The 20,642-nt window shown below is 40.9% G+C and overlaps 1 protein-coding gene across 5 annotated transcripts; it reads left to right on the forward strand.

The window, feature by feature from the left end:
- Positions 1–155: 155 nt before the first annotated feature.
- LOC308282478 (oxysterol-binding protein 1-like) lies at positions 156–19,601 on the forward strand. 5 transcript variants are annotated; one of them, XM_080722834.1, is made up of 21 exons: positions 166–331; positions 695–811; positions 1,774–1,944; positions 2,336–2,544; positions 2,985–3,144; positions 3,373–3,484; positions 3,876–4,074; positions 4,636–4,753; positions 4,999–5,056; positions 5,389–5,556; positions 6,916–7,161; positions 7,260–7,380; positions 7,610–7,713; positions 8,701–8,796; positions 9,255–9,442; positions 10,031–10,248; positions 12,187–12,225; positions 12,558–12,605; positions 13,551–13,589; positions 13,763–13,789; positions 15,103–19,601. In XM_080722834.1, the coding sequence occupies exons 3-21, from the start codon at positions 1,811–1,813 to the stop codon at positions 15,243–15,245; spliced, it is 2,427 nt and encodes an 808-aa protein (XP_080578960.1). In that variant the 5' UTR covers positions 166–331; positions 695–811; positions 1,774–1,810; the 3' UTR covers positions 15,246–19,601. The 5 variants fall into 5 exon arrangements, with proteins under 5 accessions (XP_080578961.1, XP_080578960.1, XP_080578959.1 ...); XM_080722835.1 differs by lacking the exon at positions 695–811 and having other exon boundaries at positions 156–259; XM_080722833.1 differs by lacking the exon at positions 695–811.
- Positions 19,602–20,642: the final 1,041 nt, after the last annotated feature.

The raw sequence follows: 20,642 nt of genomic DNA on the forward strand, positions 1-20,642 counted from the left end.
ACAACTACCAAATAATTTGTTAACTTTTAATTTACGAATTATTAACGTAAAGTGGAAACTTAGCGTGAAATTTCAAATTGAAGTCATGCGCATGTATTCGATAATGTAGTGGAACTAATGTTGATGAGAAGCGAGCCTAGCCGGACGCTTTGTGGTGTTGCTCATGCAAGTTAGGTGGCTAAAGTTAGCAAGCTAGCGTCTGACGCGATAGATAGATAGATACACATATTCATGGCTGTTGTCTAACCGAACCTAACTGGTAACTATCGAGACAGGTATTTGTTTTTCTGAATATCAATGGAAAGAGCAGAAAATAAACGACGACAGAGCCGTAAGTTTGCAAAGTGTTGCATTTTGGTTAGCAACATTAGCTCATTTGACAGCTGCAGTTTAATCTAATGCCCTGTTAGCTAGATGGCTAATGTCAATAAGGTAAATTAAGCATGAATGTTAAAGCGTTTTTGAGTGGACGTTACATGTTTTCCTTTGAAGCACTAGATTAATACGAGATTTGTTATCGTCAAGTAACGTCAGAGAAACGACTGTGTCTTAAATTAAGTGAGATGATGTGCTTATTAACGTTAGATTAGCTAATGTTACTACTGGCTAGGTTCACATAAAACAGCTGTGTTTCCTTTTGTAAATGACATGTCATCATCACTGCACCCCACTCCATCAACGTTCTGCGGTGGAGTTTAAAGGCCACAATCAGTTATATTAACCGGACATAAACGTCAAACCTCAGGGTTTAAGCGATGCTTGTTCAGCTAACGCTGGCACGGAAATACTCCAACCATGAAGTGTCATGAAAGTTAAGTTTCCTGCTGAGCTGGTGATCAAACTGTAACAATTAACAAAAACGTCTATGATCGACGTTGCAAGTCTGATATGTCTATGTCTAGTTAATATAGTGTGAATCCATGAAATGCTTTCATCAAAGTATTTTACAGTGACGCATCATAGCAGCTAGCTGCTTATGTCTTTAGAATGTATTGTTTTACTTGACATATATATTCAAGTGGATAGCTAATGACACACTACTTCCCTTATGTTATTCTTATGACTGGAATGTCACGTCATCATGTTGGTGAGAAAAACTGCTGCAAATGTTAGAAATCCTTAAACCAGATTAACCACATAAGCCCTATTTTATACTTATACAAGCTCACAACACCTCGTGATACCATGAGTTGTGAGTGTTTAGGTCGGCTATTATTTCTGAAACATTTTAGAACAATTACCCTAATGACATTCCCATATGTCATGGTTACTCGGGTTAAGTTGCTAATGCTATTCTGTGATGCCAGGCCTGGAGCTGCTTCAGTGGGATACTGATGGATATTAATAACCTAAAATTATCTATGTTAGCTAGATTTTGATGTTGCTTACAAACCAGAAAATGTATTATTCTAATCTGTACATGGAATTTTGTTGGGTTATAAAACATCTATTACATACAAACAAAAACAGTCTACTTAAAACGTAGAGAAGACTGTGCCTTCTTTAGGGTCACCCTGACAACCTGAAGCCGATACATTGGTGTATTTAAATTTTGTATCAAGCCCTTGTGTATTTAAATTTTGTATCAAGCCCATTGAATCAAAGCCTTTTTGCCTGGCTGTACCAGAATGTTTTAATGCCCTTGAGGATATAATCTTTCCCTTTATCTGAACATTATTCCCTTCCATGAACACCACCCGGTGGTTTAAGTGACACCAGTAGCGCTCCTGCACTTTCTCTCTCTAAAACCCTTGAGGTTTCTCATGTCCACAGGCCCTAACCTCACTCTGTGAAGTCACGGGCTGTTGTGATGTCGGAGCCCAAGCCCCCCACTCCCACCCCTGGAGACACATACAAGGGTTGGCTTTTCAAATGGACCAACTACATAAAAGGATACCAGAGGCGATGGTTTGTGTTGAGCAACGGCCTTCTGTCTTATTACAGGTAGGTTTTGGTCATGAGATCACTCTGGCATGACCACTCAAGCCCAATCTTATACTCGGGCTATTTGAAAAGCTCCCAAGTTCACAACATGTTAGCTTGTAGATCAGCTATTTTGAGAAATTGTGAACATAATTATTTTTTGGGAGGGGCTGCTTATAATGATTATTATTAGTATTGTAATTGTATAGCAGACATGAAGTCACCATACCAGCTCCGGTTCCGGAAACGGTTCCAATTTCCAAATATGATGGCCCCTTCAGTTTGTCTGAAGTTCTTACTAACAGCATATACACAACCTCTCAGTTTTTTTGTGTGTGTCCTCAGTGAATTACATTCAGCCATGATACGTCAACTCAACATTTCACAAGATCCTAATTTTCTTGCCCTCCAGGACCCAGGCAGAGATGGGTCATACATGCCGGGGAACCATCAACCTGGCCACGGCCAACATTGCCGTGGAAGACTCTTGCAATTTTGTCATTTCCAATGGCGGTGCGCAAACCTACCACCTGAAGGCCAGCTCGGAGGTGGAACGTCAACGCTGGATCACAGCCCTGGAACTGGCCAAGGCCAAAGCTGTCCACATGCAGGCTGAGTCTGGTGAGAAAGACTGGGAGAGTAGATCAGATGTTATCAGATGTGTTACTCATATTATAGGTATTTTAGGGAATAATGTGTATTGTGTGTTGGGGGGCAAGAGGGAAGCCAGGCCATCATTTGTAAGTACACAGAAAAGAGTACATATTACATTTGGACAATGTTTGTGTTGTTTTAAGGCCTTAGTACAGTCTGGGGTGATAAGCCGTCACGGCAGTGTAGTCTTTTACCAGACTAATCAGTGTGCCCCCTGGTTTCAGAAGCACAGAGGCATCATTGTCACGGTGATAGGACTTCACCGCGACTATTAAGGCCTCAACTTGTTATCTCGTTTTTAGGTGATAACTTATCACCTAGAAGTTGAGGTGATCACCCTTCACCTCGGACTATAATAAAGCCTTTAGTACATAAGGCATGACAAGTTGTCTTTTCTTCTTCTACAGATGATTCGGGTGACGATTGTCCCACACCACCCCATACCCCAGGACACGGTGGAGGTAACCGGAACGAGATCCAGTTGACATTACGCACGCTGGGCAGTAAGGTGGAGGACCTCAGCACCTGCAACGACCTCATTGCCAAGCATGGCTCTGCCCTGCAAAGGTTAGCAGTCAGTCTATTACCCATCAAACTGAGCTCCTTCACTGAAGTACAGATGATGGGAAAGAAGGTGTAGCTGTCGGTGTACCTCATTCCTAATTACATTTTCCTGATCTAGGAAAGACAACCTTCCACCAAACCCTTGCCTGTGGGAAAGGGAATGGCCATGGCCAGTGAATCTTCCTTTTTATATTGACTTATTTATGTATTTAATTGCGTGCCATTGCCCAGGTCATTGTCAGAGCTGGAGAGCCTTCGTTTGGGACCAGACACAGGAGACAAGATCAGGCAGGTGACGGAGAGATCCACACTGTTCAGAATCACCTCCAATGCCATGATCAACGTAAGTCTGCCAGGGACTTAGGAGCACGAAACTATTATTCTTGAGACTAGCATTCAGTTAGACAGAATTACTTCACACATATGTGAGAGACAAGGATTGTACAGATGCTGCAACATTGAATATTCTTGAGTCTGAATGTTCAACTTTTTAAGGTAATTGAAAATAGTGCAACAATTGTAATCACTGTGTCTTGCTCTCACAAAACAGCATATAACATAGTCACTCTAGGGAGAAGTTGTCTGTTCAATAATGATGCTTGCATGACTTTGGGTTAGGGTTATTTATGGGTACAGGAGATGGTAACCTCCACATTCATTGGGTTTTGTTCTGATGTTGTTGATGATGTATATTTGTTTCTTATCCCTCACCCCTGCTGCACCCACACCACCAGGCATGTCGGGATTTCCTGTCCTTGGCCCAAACCCATAGTAAGCGCTGGCAGAAGGCTCTGCAAACAGAGAGAGAGCAGAGAGTGAGACTGGAAGACACTCTTGAGCAGCTAGCCAAGCAGCATAACCATCTAGAGAGAGCTTTCAGAGGAGCTACAGTACTGCCCCCTTCACTCAGCGACGCCGCCATGGACAGCAAGGGTAAGGCACTTTGTTTGTATGCATGTCTAATGGTTGACTGTTTGCTTGCATGCACACATGTGAACTGCTTTTGTAAGGTTTAATATGAGCCATAGGACAGCTCAAGAGGAACTAAAGGAGCATCAATTTCTCAAGAGACATCTCGTTAATTGCTGTTGAACTTGAGTTTCTTGGTCTTGGGTTAAAATGGAAGCTTTATGTTCATGAGGCAGAGCCCTAACCTCAGCACCCCACACCTGGTTCAAAAAATAATGACAAGGTTGCTTCTCGAGTGTGTTGAGAGTAGGGATGGGACGATATGAAAATGTAATCGTCACGATTATTGTGCCCAAAGGAATTGCACTTGACCCCTGGCCTGCACAACTAGAGCGAGTGCTTAGATTACTAATGATTATTAAGCTTTTGACACAAAGAATGTGTTTATTGGGAATTGCCAGATGTTCACATGGCCTCAATAGAATAATAGCTCTCATGCTAAATATGGATGCAGTTCCCCTTGTCTTAATCTACTGATTCGTCTTTGATTCGTTGTTGCGTTCTTCCATTCTCTCTTTGCTTTAGGTTCTGGCAGTTCAGGAAAGGGTGATGCCAGTGATGAGGATGATGAGAACGAGTTCTTTGATGCCATGGAAGATCCAGCAGCGTTCATCACTGTCCCTGCTGACCCCAAATACCACAGGTCTACATCTCTGCCTCACGTGTCAACGTTCTCTTTCTGGATCTCATGTCACTTTATTTCTCTAACCTGTATCTCGGTCTCTTTTTCTTTCTTATTCACTGTCTCTCTTTTTTTCTTTCTTGTTCACTGTCTCTCTCCTTGTATTTGTCTCAGGATTGTTGTTTTTACCATCAACTCTTTCATCGTACTTTTATTTTTGTTATCAGTCATATTTTATGTTATTCTCCCGTCCCTCTGCACACCAGGCGGTCTGGCAGTAATGTCAGTGGGCTTAGCAGCGAACTCGGAATGGACGACCAGTCGGTAAGTTGGCGTTAAAACTTAATTGTTCTTGTAAGGGAAATTGGATTTGCAAATGAAAGCACATGATGACCCATCACCCATATCCAAACTACCCAAATCAAATATAACCCGGTCAATTTGGAACTCGGTGTGGGATCCCGTTGAAGTTTTCCACTTTATAATCCCAATAATCCATGGCAACGCTCTTGCTAGAAACATTACATTTTTGATTGTTCATAATCACCATACAGTATGTGTATTATTGCTTAAATACTGTATACCAAACATACAGACAAACTTGAGTTGGTCTGTACAATCAACTAACCCTTCAGTGGACCTTTTCCCTCCTGCAGCTTGACGAGCAGTCTTTGGCCTCTAACCCGGAGTCCCCACAGCCCCTTGAAGTGGAGCCCGTGACACAACGGCGGACACGTATCCCTGACAAACCCAACTACTCCCTCAATCTCTGGAGCATCATGAAGAACTGCATCGGCAAGGAGCTCTCCAAGATCCCCATGCCTGTAAGATACCCCTGGCTGTCAAGTCCTTCGTTGTTCTCAGACTGAGTGGCAGTGGCAACCAACACCACACATGCACAGAGTGTCACGTTTAATTAAAAAATTGTTGTCAGTTTAACTATGAAAGTGTAAACATGGTCACTTCAGCGTAATACTCTTATCGTACAGCGGTTTCACTTGCCACTCTGTGAGGAGTTGTTAGCTTCGGCAAGACACACCGTCGCACTACCATTTGGCTGTTCAGGTCCATGTTTAGTTTAGTTTACTTTATTGACACAATTGTATAAAACATTGGGTCCAAACAATAATCGAAAACCCATTAATAAAAACTTTAAAAAGTACAAATTACAATACATTAAAATAAACAACACAAAATCCCTTGACTCATACAACCGGAACTTTCTGTTGCTCCAAAAGTGACAGGCAGGCATGCAGCATACGCAAGGTTTCTCTGTTAGTGCCCACAAAGAGCGAGCTCAGATCATCAAACTCAAGTCCATACTTCCCTCTGATGTCCTGTGTGAGGGGACACACCAGTATGTCCTGTTCGTTTTGTATACCAGTCTCACATTGACATATACGCTGCTCAGGTGGTATGTGACTCCACCTACCCATTTCCACACGCAGTCTATGAGAGGACAACCGAAACCATGTAAAGTTTATCCTCAAATAGTCCTCAATGTAAGGTGTACTGCTGGTGCTTGTGTAAAGCGGATGGACAAATACATCTGGGTTAATGGCTTGGTATGTCCTATATCTTGTTCCCTCTTTGGATTGCAGTTTATGAATCATGTCCCTTCGGTCTCTCAATATGATCTTGTTTCTCCATTATCTCAGATATATGAGAATACATCACTTTGTTCTCCTGCTTTAGCAGTTGACCACAAGGGGTCATCAAGCATCCCATTGCGCTGCTGTATCTTGGTGAAGAACCTGGCCTGCTTTTCTCTCACTAAAGCTTGCAATGACGGCAGCCCTGCTTCCAACAAGCAGGTTAAGTTAGGTGTAGTAACCCTCACCCCAAGTAGGGATTTCACTCCAGTCATGTAGAGAGTTTCAACAGACGTTAAGGGAATTTGTAACCAAGCCTCACACCCATACAAAATAGCTGATGAAAAAGTAGCCTCAAAAACCTTACATTATTTACACAAAATGGAGCATCATAGTTGGTGGACAGATAATCAGTTTGTTTGAGTGCTTTGTCTTCTCTTTTACATGTAGGGCAAGTGAGTTTCAGGCATTTCCATCAGCAGTATTTACACATCCAGTATTATATATATTATTTCCGTGTGCTGCTCCTCTGAAATACTCTTTCTCCCATTCTTTATAACTCTACCCCCCCTTCCCCCTTCATCCCACCAGGTGAACTTCAACGAGCCAATCTCCATGCTGCAGCGTCTGTCGGAGGACCTGGAGTACTACGAGCTGCTGGACAAGGCTGCCAAGTGTCAGAGCTCCCTGGAGCAGCTGTGCTACGTGGCCGCCTTCACCGTGTCCTCGTACTCCACCACCGTGTACCGCACGGGCAAGCCTTTCAACCCCCTTCTTGGAGAAACCTTCGAGCTAGACCGCCTCCAAGAATGCGGTTACCGCTCACTCTGTGAACAGGTGGAGGGGACGCGCGCACGTTAAATTGATTTATCAACTTTACGTAAATGAATGTAATATGTGAATTTGTCGTTACCGTCGTCCTCCTGTCTCCTCAGGTGAGTCACCACCCCCCCGCTGCTGCCCACCATGCCATCTCTGTGAAAGGCTGGACCCTCAGACAGGAGATCGCCCTGGCCAGCAAGTTTAGAGGAAAATATCTATCCATTATGCCCATGGGTAAGTGTTTGTGCACTCCAAACGCTACAGGAAACCATAACTTTATACCTGTGAGTGATGCACACCTATTATCAATCTTTACACTTTGCCGGCGCCTTCAAATTAATTTAAAATGTATTTCAATTAAATGAAATACTATGTCGTCGCTGTGATTCTACAGTGTACTGTGCGAGTCATGTTTCAGTATGTTTTGTGATCATTAGGGTTGAATATACTTCTCCATCCCCAGGGTCCATCCAGTGCATGTTTGAGAAGAGCAACAATCACTACTCCTGGAAGAAAGTCACAACCACAGTACATAACATCATTGTAGGAAGACTGTGGATTGACCAGGTAACGAGATTCTACTTGTTAGTAAACTGTACACAAAAACCTATCCAGCTACACCCAGACATTTACACAAAATTAATCAGTCCAGCTATCCTACCCCTCAGCACAGTCAGTCCAGCAATCACCTGGCCTTTTACACCAAATCAGTCCGGCTATCACCTGCCCTTTTACACAGAATCAGTCCAGCTGTTGCCTAGCTACCCTTTCCTTCCTGTCTGTCTCTGAAAAATAGAAATGCATTATAAGTTTTTTTTTTTTTTTTTTTCATTATTTAACTCATTAAAAGCCAACCCCGCGATGTCGCGGGAAAAGTAATAGAGTATCTATAGTGCCATCCACGCGATGTCGCGGGAAAAGTAATATATTACTGTAACGGCGAGTAAAAATACCTAGTACAATGGCCGACGCTCCGGAGACGAAATCCGCGCTGATTTGTCATCATCACAGCTCCACGAGCACACAATAGTCATCCCATAACATTGAGGTGGACGGGCCGCCTCATCTTTAATGTCCATTATCTCAAAACTACACTTTAGAAGCGAAGATGGAGGCAGATGCTCGCTTATAAAACACATGTATAAACGCTACGAGCCGATCCAGCATGGCTCCACATAAACAATGATCGGTTCAGTCGAAGGATCCGATGACGTCAGACCGGAAGTACTTCCGGTGGCCTTCAAAATAAGACAAAATAAGAGAACGGCCGTGAATGGGGGGGGGTGGGAGGCACTCTGGATATTATAATCCGTTAATGTCTGAGGCTTTTAATGAGTTAAGAGACGCTTTGAGATGAAAGGTAACTTAATGGGTTACTGTATATCACAGTACAGTGGATTATTTACAATACATACAGTAAAATGTGAGGTTATCCTACTAGTGACTATTTTCCTTTATTGAGTAGCATTTTGTGGCTAGACATTTATGGCCCAGCTAATAATTACTGGAACATCCGGTGATGTAAAACATGTGCCTTTTTGTTGACCCCATCAGTCAGGAGAGATAGATGTGGTGAACCACAGGACAGGAGACCGCTGCCACCTCAAGTTCGCTCCCTACAGTTACTTCTCCAGAGATGTGGCAAGAAAGGTGAGTGTTGAGATCTCCCCTTGCTTCATCCATCTGTTGAGTAGTAGAGAGAAAAAATATCAGCAGGCACCACAGAGTAAGCTACTTTTCATTTAAAGTAGACCTCTGTGCTTGAAAACTGAAGATGTACGCAAATTCAAATCAATGCTGGATACTGCACTAGGGATCAATCGAATAATCAATGAATCGTTCCAGAGATGGTCAAAATACATTTTAAAATGTGCTAAAGTTTATTTATAAAAAACAGTTGATAAACCAGTACAATGCTGTAAATCTTGTTATTTTGATTTTTTGAGCTTTCTGAAGGATTACCTGGAAAAACGTATTTTATCTACAATACCATGTTAATGACCACAAGCTGACGGGGGGGGGGTGGATTAATTGTTTTTAATAACGGTAGAATAATTGAAAATGACTATCTCTCCTTTAACTGAACACTGTCCTCCTCTATGCACCAGGTAACTGGTGTAGTGATGGATAAGGACGGCAAGGCCCATTATGTGCTGTCAGGAACTTGGGATGAGAAGATGGAGTTCTCCAGGGTGATGCAGAGCAGTAAGGGAGAGAACGGCACAGAAGGCCAGAAATCAAGGACTGTTTACCAGACACTCAAAGCCAAAGAGCTGTGGAAGAAAACCCCACTGCCGTGAGTTGGTTCCTGGGTATCGTTAAAGGAGGGGTGGGCATTGATGGAGCTGCAAAATACTGATTCTCAACTCAATTGAGAGTTTGATATGAATTAGGCCAGTGGTTCCCAAACTTCTCTCCCGGGATCCAAACTAGTGAAAACAGTAGATCTACAAGCTCACAGCGCGACGCTTCGCAAGCTTATAGATCGGCTATTTTCACTACTTATTAGATTTGTTTTCTAATTTATGGAATTTCTTAGATTTTTCTTTTATTTATTCATTAACTTACTTAGAAAAATCATTGCATTTTTCTTTTATTCATGAAAATCTTAGCTTTTTAGGGAATGAAAACATTTAGGGACCCATAAAAATGTGTCCACGACCCACAAATGGGCCCTGAACCAGTGGATTAGGCCACAGACCCGCATTTGATGACAATGTTTATCTCTGGGACACCAATCTACCCTTTAAAATGTGTAGAGTGTTAATTTTGGAAAAACATCCGTATCACAGCTGCGCAGATGTGTCAAAAGAGCATGAGATCCACTCGCGCAGAGAATAAAGTTTCTCTCTGTTTTTCCCATCATTATCCCTCATCCGGCCAGCGAGGGAGCAGAGAGCATGTACTTCTTCTCCTACCTGGCTCTGACGCTCAACGAGCCCGAGGAGGGCGTGGCGCCTACAGATAGCCGTAGGCGGCCCGACCAGAGGCTGATGGAAGCCGGCCGCTGGGATGAGGCCAATGCCGAGAAGCAGAGGCTGGAGGAGAAGCAACGCATCGCCCGTCGGGAGAGAGAAAGGGCAGCCAACCCACCAGAGGACGGTAGGGTTTTTCGATTAATCGATTTTTAATCAAAATCCGGGTTTTTTCCTTTGGACGATTTAAAAAAAAAGAAATCGTAAAATCGATTTTCACTTTAATTAGGGTAATTCTTACTCATTGGAGCCTTGCACGGGGCAAAAAGTACACAGCCCGGTCCTCCTAAAGCAGGACGACAAGGTCTGACACCAAATTAATACCTACTTTCTCTCTGATGTGTCATTTCTTTGATGCGCGTGCAGCGCAAGTCAAACTGGGCAGAGCTCACCACAGCACTGCATGCGCTCACTCGCGCTGGTACATGCAGGCAGCAAACAGAACAAAAAGCTGCTGAGCTGGTACACTTAGGTCTACGTTGTAGTTTGAAAGAAGCTTATTAATTCTGTGTTACCCATCCACTGTAGTCTACTCCTACTGTCCCTGTCACTGTGTTAATTTTGTGTCGGGAAGCGAAGCGCTTCGCCTCCGTGCATGAGCAGTGCAGGGGCGGCCTTAGCAATTTTTTCACCCGTTTCACCAGCCTCCAAGAGCTGGCTTGTTTTGGCTGTTTTGTCACTCACTATTGATAATGAAACACTAAGGACGCTAAGTTAACTTCTGTATGTGATTGTTGCGCAACTAAAGTTATTATTATTATTATTACCCTTATTGTTTTATTACATTTTGCTATTTGGCTATATAAAAAATAAAACAATAATAAAAAAAAATATCCTTGCATTTTTTAAATGAAAACAAAATAGTTGAAACAATGTATTATTCTTTTAACAAAAAAATCGAAATCAGAATCGAAAATCGACTTTTCTGAGAAATAAATCGAGATTTTATTTTTAGGCCACATCGAACAACCCTAGAGGACGGTAAGGGAAACAAGACTGGAAGGGAGAGGAGGTCTCAGGTGGCAGCAGAAAAGAAATTACATGACAACACTGTTCATGAAAATAGTTACTAATGAGTTACTTTGTGTGCGGTTTGGGAACAAAACCGTATACATCACAGTGTGGCCTTTTCCACCGGCAAAGAACCGGTTCTGGTTCTTTCTCCCGCCTATGGGATGAACCAGAGGTGTGCTTTTCCACAGAGAACCGGAGTTGGTTCCGAACCGTAAAAGTTGGTTCGGAACTGGAACCACAAAATCCTTGGTTTTTGTGGTTCCAGAGCCAAATCCTTGGCTCTGGTTCAATCTGGTGGAAACGCAAGCTGGTTCGCGTGAACGAACCAAGGTTCCAAGAAAGTTGAACCGGCACTGGTTCTGGAACCGGTTCTTTGCCGGTGGAAAAGGCCCCAGTGTGGTGTAATGTGGTGAATTATAAAGGAAACAAACATGAAGACTTGGTCCACGCTTTGAGGCATGTCAACTACTGTGGTGATGGCCAAATAGAAACCGCAATCTTTTGGAATACTTATTCTATAAGTACAAAGGTGCTTCACAACAACAGTGTTGGTGAACAAAAATGTTTTCATTTGTAATAGTCAACTGTGATCCAGCTTTCACACTTCGTCATGAGTTTCACTTTGACGTTACCATTTCATGGTTAGGCACAATGTTCATGGATTTCTTTATAATCGACTAAATTGATTACTAGTCTGATTAACTGCAGCCCTATTGGACTTTTATTTTTAAAGACCTGTACAGTGTATTGTGTATGGGTATGGTATGTATTTCCAATTGAACAATATACTGTATGTTTTTCCAGAAGCCCTTGAACATAGGATGGACAACAGTGATGTTAACTGAACAATAATCGGTTATATGATGAGCTTATATTTATTTCATACCACACTATATGCTTTAACCTTTAGCAGCAAAAATACAAAATAAATTAGATTTCCTTTTTAAAAATTGACTATTTAGTTAAATACATTATTTATGATAATTTATTAAATTGATTAGTTTGGTTCACTGTTGCACCCTTACACTAATTTGTTTGTTTCTGTCCAAAGCTGTCTCTGAGGACTTCATCAACGACTCGCCTTTAAAAAGCAAGTACCTCCTCTCTTGGCCTTTCAGTAACCATTGATTGAATGAAGTATTTATTAGAAGTTTTGCATAGCAAAATGTACAGTTTCATGACAGTACAGTTCACTGATACAAAGTCGACTAAAAGGAAACCCAGGTAAGGTAGGCTTATTTCCATTGCGATCCATGAGACCATTGCACTGCATTTCTCCCAAGTACATACTGACCCAAAATCCGCACCTGCATTCTGTGTGTTTGTTGTGTGTATGGTGGGTGCCAAATGTCCTGCGTGACCCCTTACAACCTGTTCAAACCACTGTTTCCTTTCCAATCCCTTCATCTGTTTTGCGTTCAGCCGATGCAGAGGAGATTGCCACGGAAGCAAATGAGGTTTCAGATGAAAGCAAGTATCACAGCTCAGATAGATAGACTTGTGTGCATGTGTGTGCTCCTAAAAAGAAAAAATATTTTATTTTATTTGTGACCTGCGCTAGTGTAACCAGCCTCATGTCACTGAAACTAAGTTGATGAAGAAATACTTTGGTTCTCAGGAAGAATTGGAAGTATCACTATTAATCTGTGGAATGCAAGAGCCTCTCCAGTGGAACTCAGAATGTTCGACTCATTTGGATCACGTTGAAACCTAAATTTACTACAGTGCATAGTATTAATAATTTGTATTTATAATGCACTTTCCATTCAAAGAATCTCAAAGTGCTACTTTGCAGAATAAAAACATTATCAATAATCAATAACTTTAGCAGGGTTTAACATCAGACACATCATATAATAACACTATCCAAGTTTAAAAGCAGAAAAAGCAACAAACCAAAAAAAAAGTAAAAAGAAAAAGGAAAGCTGATCATTAGCATGCGAAGGCCTTCCTAAATAAAAGGGTTTTTAGGCCTGTTTTAAAATAGTTCAGGGTCTGTGGTGATCTTAGTTCAATGGGAAGGCTGTTCCACAGACGTGGTGCTGCCGAGCAGAAGGCCCGGTCCCCCATTATTACAGTGTTACAGTATTTGTGTACCGTATACTATGTGTATTACACTAGAACAGGGGTAGGCAACCTTAGGCACAGGTGCCAACATTGGCACAGGGAAGGGTGATCACTGGCACACTGGCAGAAGTGTGATAGAGAGGATGGGGTGTCATCAAAATGTATGTTTGCACACTTGACTATCTAGAAAATAAAAACGTGGCACTTAATTTCAAAAAGGTTGCTGACCCCTGCACTAGAGTATACACTCTAGTGTATGTATATACAGTATTATACACCCTCAGGCTGTGTCTGCTGTTGCGCTTATTCCCATTACATTTGAATTCTCTTTTGTGTGTGGCTGTTCAGCGGATACTGAGGACTCTCCCTGTCCTACACCTATTGCATGCAAGTACCCTAACTATGCTTTCTGCACCCATTCTTAATATTATCCTGTGTCATGTTCACTCATTCATTCATATATGTTCTCATTCATGTCTTTACGTTTGTTTTGTTTTTTGGTTATTTTTTTCTTTTTTGTCCATACTGTACATCTCTCGTTGCATCTTTTTTTCTTGCAGCACCCCATGGACCACAACCTTATCAAAGCAAGTATTCCACTCCTGAAATAACTTTTTGAGCAGGATCTAGAGCTGCACAACGGATGCAGAAAAGTCCCAGCACTGGCTATTGCAGTTTCCAAATCCAAAGTTGCAACAGATGTCTATCTGTGATAAACTAGAAAGGAAGTTACAAGTCATTAACTTAAATTAATTTTGTTCGAAGTGGGTACAATCGGCACTTAAAATTTACATTAACTGTATTATTTTTTCCAAATGCAAAAAAAATGTATTTTTGTACTTGAGTATCACAATCCATTTTTTGGTTACAGTATTCACTAAATAATTGGGCATTTTGCAATGATAATTGTTAGTTGTTTAATCGGTGTTGTGCAGCCCTAGTAAGTGCCTTTATCAGAACTCTGTCCTCGTGTTTTCACATTTGTTCATCTAGTCCCCTTGTGTCAGACACCGCCAAACCCTTTAGTCACCTCAGGGTTACAAAAGGTCTCTCTGATTTCCATCCTCACATGCTTTCTGTGTCCTCCTTGAGCTAAGGTTTGTAGGTCCCTATAGAACTGTGGTAGACTCTGTTCACTCCCATTCTCTTCTACGGTCAACATCTTGTCTGTTTGTCTATTGCTGTCAGATATGGTCATCTTTTTTTAGTAATTACTATAGAGTTAGTATGATCATCTGACAGATTAAGGTATACAGTAGTATGTTTTGGAGAACAGGGGTGACTGGAAGCGATGATGGAGGGCTCGTCTGAGGACGAACTAAGAGAGAGAGAGAGATGTTTTGTGGGGAATTGTTCTTCCTATTTTCCCACAGTCTGAAAAATGTAGGCATTTCCTATTTCTGCATACAGTTTGAAGGTAACAGTTGAGCGTACTCTATCTCAATAGAGCATGACAGTCTGGTGTCTGAAGTAAACCGCTCCATAAAAAGTAAAGAACATACATTAAAAACATCCAGTAGCAGTTGCAGAGACCCAAATGTACTATCCAACATTAATCTCCTCTTCCTTCCTAACCTGATTTCTGTGTCATCTGAAAACTGCTGTTGGTTAAATATAACTACTCTAAGCATCCTGAATGAAAAGCAGGTTGGTCGCAATGTGTTTGGTTTACTGTGATCAATTAGCTTTCTAGCTATATACCAAACAGAAAAGTGCTTTGAATATTTATTTAAGTGATTCAGTTATATGCAAAATGAAGTGATGCCTCCAAGGATTTTGATCTTTCTGCTGTTTTGGACAGACTACAGACCTCCAAAGAGCACCTGCAGTAATACAGTCTGAGACCTTATTCCCCATCTCATAAACTAATTCTTATTTAATTGTATTTGTTTATTTTCAGGCATCCACCATGACGACTACAAGGCATTGTGGTTCGAGAGGATTGACGAGCCAATATCTGGAGAGCCCATGAATGTCTACAAAGGAGGCTACTGGGAAACTAAGGATCAAGGCACGTGGGACATGTGCCCTGACATCTTCTGACCACCGAATCCCATCACGCCCTCTTCTTCCACTGAGAAGTGGAGGACCTGAGAAGATGGTCAGAAATACCCTTCATTAAATCAACCCAAGTAGACAGAAACCGCTCTGCCTAGCTTCATCTATCCCTACCACTTCCCCTCTCCTTCCGCACATTAGATATGAATACATGGCTCAGCAGTTGTTGGAGGGTGACAGAACGAAAGAAGGTCTGCACAGCACACTGTAGCTTCCTTTTCATTAACCACTTAAACCCTCTATAATATACTTAGTAAAACGGACCAGATTTACTTACTGAGCTTGTAGATCTGCTATTTTGGATGCTTGGGTTCAAATGGTTAAGGCAATGATCAACAAGATATGTTTCGAGCCAAAGCTTTTCTTAAGACTCCTCGAAATGTCCCATGGTGGATGCCATAATAAAAAGTCACTTTAAGGAAGCTTCAGTGTGCTGACCTTGTATGCCTTTTCTCTCCCTGTTTCTTTTGGGACTAACACCTACCTACTCAGTGACACTTGAGGGTCCAGGAGGTCCAAAACTAAATGATTAATAACTATCAATCAGCTGGGGCCCCCCTCAGCTAAATGAAGGGGACCCCTCAAGGGTCATTAATACAGTGAAAAGAGGCTCCATGGCTTGATACATATCGAGCAGGGTTGTTAAAATGTAAAAGGTTGAGATCCAGCTAACTAGCATTTGGTTGGCGTTCAGTTTTGTTTCTAGGGTCTCTCTATCCAGGGCTCCATGGTGGAACTATTCAGTTGCAGCTTTGCATTTTCAGCCGGTTGAGCTTCAGTTTGTCTAAGTTATTCTTTTTATATGTATAGTTCTGCTATGTACTAAGAAAATATAAAATGTTTTATAATTTTTGATGACATCACTACTCTTCGTTTTGCACTCAAGTAGACTGTTTCACAGTCCGTTTCTGATCGTTAAGTTGATTTGCTTATTGATTCATTGTAAAACATAGTGTGAAGATGTGTTGCATTGAAAGTAATGTAAATTGGTTGATACAGTAGCTGCAACAATGCTGCCCCCTTTATTCATGCTTCTTTGTTACATTAAGTGTTAAGATTTGTCAGGCACATCCAATGTATGTATGTTTTTGTCTGTGGGTCGGATTGCAGCCTCATTAGGCTGAATAGCAGCTGGTCGATAGTGTGTGTGAGCGGAGTAGCTGTATGCTACTCATTAGACTCGTGGACTCTGTTTCGTGTTAAATATCTAGCCTATAAATCTTTTTAAAGTTTAAATTGCTCTCCAAATATGGGCATTTGTGACATCCAACCACGGTCCACTTGGTGTCCACCCACAAGGCAGTTTTAATGTAGGATTAAGTGAGTTATACACATAGTACATACTTTATAACACATAGTCGGCAGCATATTGTTTTATTTGCTTGAATTTGATCCGTAAAGTGCAATGATACATTTCTGAATCCAACCAACATTCATTCATGTCTTATCATTTCTTACTGAGTGTAAGTCCGGACTGAAATATTTGTACTAACCAGTTTTGCATTGGTGCTTCCTGCTGAAAATCGTAATGCTCCACTGTAATAAATGCTTTTATTATGGAGCCCTGTGATGCATTTTTGGCTCTCAACAACTAAGTCTTACATGCTACATATTTCAGGTAGGCCGCCTAGCCCAGTGCTTCGCAAACTTCTACAAAATGGAACCGAATAACCCGTTGGGGTCCATTTGTATACTGTCAAGAGTTAAAGACTTGTATGGGATTTAGACCCCATAAAAGAACCCACAAAGTCCCTGGAATCCCCTTTGAGAACCTCTGGCTTAGCCTTTTTGTCATGATTCAAGAACCTACAGTATAACCAATATTAATCTAGCCTTTGATAAAAGGTACAGTAATAGTCTCACTGGCCCTAATGTTGCCGATGAAATGGACCTAGTTTCTCCCCAAATACCTGAAGAATATAAGCACAATTCTGCGAGTGCAGGCTACATATGCTGTACTTCTAAAGCCTGTCTTCTTGTAACATGCAACACAATTGTTCAGTGGCATACTTCAAAAGTCTGTACACAGGCCTTTTTATTCATCTGTTGAAATCGATGTAAATGCTTAAACGTTGAACAGTGTTTCTATTAATCTTCCACCAAGTGCAAACAATGCTGTGGCTATGATCTGGAATAGGGGGAAAGAGATTAAGCCTAATAATTTGTCGTGCAGCGCCAGCCGCGTTGCTCGACAAAAATGACTGCATTTCAAGTCTATATTAGCCTTTGTTGTTGTTGATGAAACTCAAGGGCGAGTAATGCAATATAAGTTATCGATCCAACTGTCAATTAAAAATGTCAGTTGATTTTCATTACTTGGGCTGAAGCCAATCGGTCATATGAACGGAGTCAAATGTGTTTCACTAACACCCTAAGCGAATATAATGACTGCTTTGCAATATTGGGGAACTTTGATCCAACTTTTCCATGCAGCTTTTCTAATGCGATAAGTTACATTCGTCATAAAACACTTGGATGGAATTGTCTTTCTAGAGAGCAGAGCAGTATGTTAAACTGGTCTGTATACATGGCGTTTGAATGCCTATTATTGTACCTGATACTGAAAGTCATTGTTGACTACAGATTGTGTGTTTTTCTAGCCATGTACAGTAACAGATGAAGGTGTAAATGCTTTGCAGTGGTCTGCACTAAATGAATCCTAAGTAACTGAAACAAGTTATTCTTAGCCTAAGTGATGATCTTTGTGATTAGGAATAGAGAATTGACATGTATGTGTGCGTGCCTGCATGTGTGAGTGTATGTGCACACAAAATGTACATGTGTATACATTTGTGCACAAAGTGTAATGTGAAGGCCATGTGTGAGAGAGACTAAAAAAACACCTGTGTTTCTGATTTTGTGCTTGTGCGCTAGTGTGGTCAAAAAGGTTCAAATCATTCTTTTTTTATATTTAAGTGTACTTAAATGCAAAATCAGTCAAAGAAAACAAAGCTACAAGACAAAGCTTATGTTACAATTATTTCTATATCAAACAAAGTAATATTAATGATAATTTAATGTTAAGTTGGGAGTGATGACACATGACGCTTATCAAGTTGATGTTTTGATTTTCATTGTTTGATTTCTATTTTCATTCATTACTGGACAAACTGATTGACTCGTTGGGAGTGATGACACATGACGCTTATCAAGATGATGTTTTGATTTTCATTGTTTGATATCTATTTTCATTCATTACTGGACAAACTGATTGACTGACTGATCATATTTTCATTTATACACTCTGAGACCCACCTGTCACTTTATAACCATGCAGCATCCATGTGTTCAATCACAGCTGGCCCATTTCAAGATGAAGGTTTAAGTTTATTTGTATGACTGTGTTGCTCAATGAAAACTAGCTCACAATGGCTGTGTTTACATGGGCAGGTATATTGCACTTGTATTCAGAATGACTCTTTCAGAATAAAAATGCTCATGTAAAACATCTCAGAATGGAATAGAATATTCCATTCTATTCTTGTTTGGAGGGGTGGTACAGTATATGCTGTTTGAATCGGAATATACTTCTATTCAGGTTCCATGTAAACAGTTGGGTGTGAATCTCAGTTTGGAACGAGTTCATTCTGAATGAATAAATATTGTCCATGTAACTGAAGCAAATGTGGTGCATTGGTAACTTGTACATCTGTAATTTTACCCTTCAAAACACAGTCATACGACAGAGTATTATTTAAGCATAATAATTATATCATTGATATGTAGCCTATGTCTATGTTTTACATGACATGCAGATGGCTCAGATCCAGGACTCTCCAGGACTTTTTGAGATCACTGGAAGCTGAATGCTGGTTTCAACAATGTAAACTGTTTAATTTAATTGTTCTTATTTTATTTGGTTATTACAAATTTTAACTACTTACATGTTATGATTTCTTTCTTTTTTGTGTGCTTGTTGTTCATGTGTTGTTTTTGTCTTTCCTTTTTCTTTTCTGATTCCCCTTTTGCATCTTTCCATTAAACCTTTTCAATGCAGAGTAGATTTGTTTATTACATTTTTTCCCACAAATGAATGACCCTAAAATTAAAGCAGCAATTTTGCTTTAGCACAATATTCTCATTAAGACAAATAAGTACAACAGGAACTGAACATGTCTATTTCAAACAATTGTTGAGGCATTTTAGACTCATATTTGATCAATGAAAACAGGATAACTCTCCGAACTGATAAAACATGGGTCTGAATAACCTCAAATTGATGGCACTGCCTCTAATATCCAATAGAATCCATGTTGCTGGCTGACTTCATTGAATTGATCTTTAATGGAGACAATATTTTTTTCAGTTATTGAGAACATTTAACATGATCATATAACAATCATGACATTAAACTGCTGATGGAGTGAAAAGCTGTAGTCTGTTGTTGATTATTTCGTAATTCTTTAGAGAAAGGACCATAATTTGGTGAATGCATAAAAAAATTATCACACAGCTATAACAACTGACAACATTTTAGTTGAGAGTTGAGAGATTTCTCCAATTTGGTGCTGTAAGATTTTAGGGTTACCTGGTTTGATAATAAAAAAGTGAACTGACCTACTGAGGTATAGAGGTATGCGTATGCATAGAGTGAATGGCAAAGTGAGTTTAACGTTGTTTAATGCAATCAGATAGGACTTTTCTTTTTATATGTATGGGCTGTCAATGCCAGAAAGTAGTTTTTTGTCACTCAGTAGGCGTTCCCGACTTCCCGCATAACTTCCGAGTATGATGATGTCACACAGAGGATCACAGCCTGGTTGATGGTCAGTGTGCTGCATACACATCACAAAGTGTCCAACTTCCATTCCTCCCTGTCCCTCCTGTGAGTTCTTCTTCACTGGAGGGACAAGTACGCTGATGATTCTATTGTAGTCAGCCTGTTTGATGATGATGAAGATGGTCATTGCCTGCAAGTACTTGAGGATTTTCTTTCTTGGTGTGAGGATGCCTTCCTACAACTGAATATCTCAAAAACAGGAGATCTGTGTTGATTTTAGGAGACCCCCCCCCCCCCTTGTCAAATGTCAGGTTGACAAATCCTTAATGAAATTGTTTTATAGTGCTATTATTGAGTCAGTAATCTCCTTCTCCATCATATGTTGGCATGGAAATCTGAACATAAAGGACAAGAACCACTTTAGGAGAATTGTGAGAACAGCTTCAAAGATAGCCGGAGTAAACTTCAGTAGCCTGGATCACGTCTTTCAAAAATAGGTGCTTAAGAAAGCAAAGTCCATTCATATGGACAGCTCTCATCCTCTCAGCTGTGAGTACAAGCTGCTTCCTTCTGGCCTTTGCCTGAAAGTTCTAAGGGCCACAACAAACAGGCATAAGTTGCCCTTTGTGCCTAGCCTGATTTCAGACTCTGCGCTGGAGCTT

This window comes from Nannobrachium achirus (assembly GCF_963921795.1).
Source record: "Nannobrachium achirus genome assembly, chromosome: 3".
NCBI lineage: Eukaryota > Metazoa > Chordata > Actinopteri > Myctophiformes > Myctophidae > Nannobrachium > Nannobrachium achirus.

Bases quoted from the DNA above. Each gene is read 5' to 3' on its own strand.
- LOC308282478 (XM_080722835.1), top strand. From the start codon at position 1,811: ATGTCGGAGCCCAAGCCCCCCACTCCCACCCCTGGAGACACATACAAG. The intron at 7,162-7,259 runs GTGGAGGGGACG...CTGTCTCCTCAG, and splicing joins ACCGCTCACTCTGTGAACAG to GTGAGTCACCACCCCCCCGC. The intron at 9,443-10,030 runs GTGAGTTGGTTC...TCATCCGGCCAG, and splicing joins TGGAAGAAAACCCCACTGCC to CGAGGGAGCAGAGAGCATGT.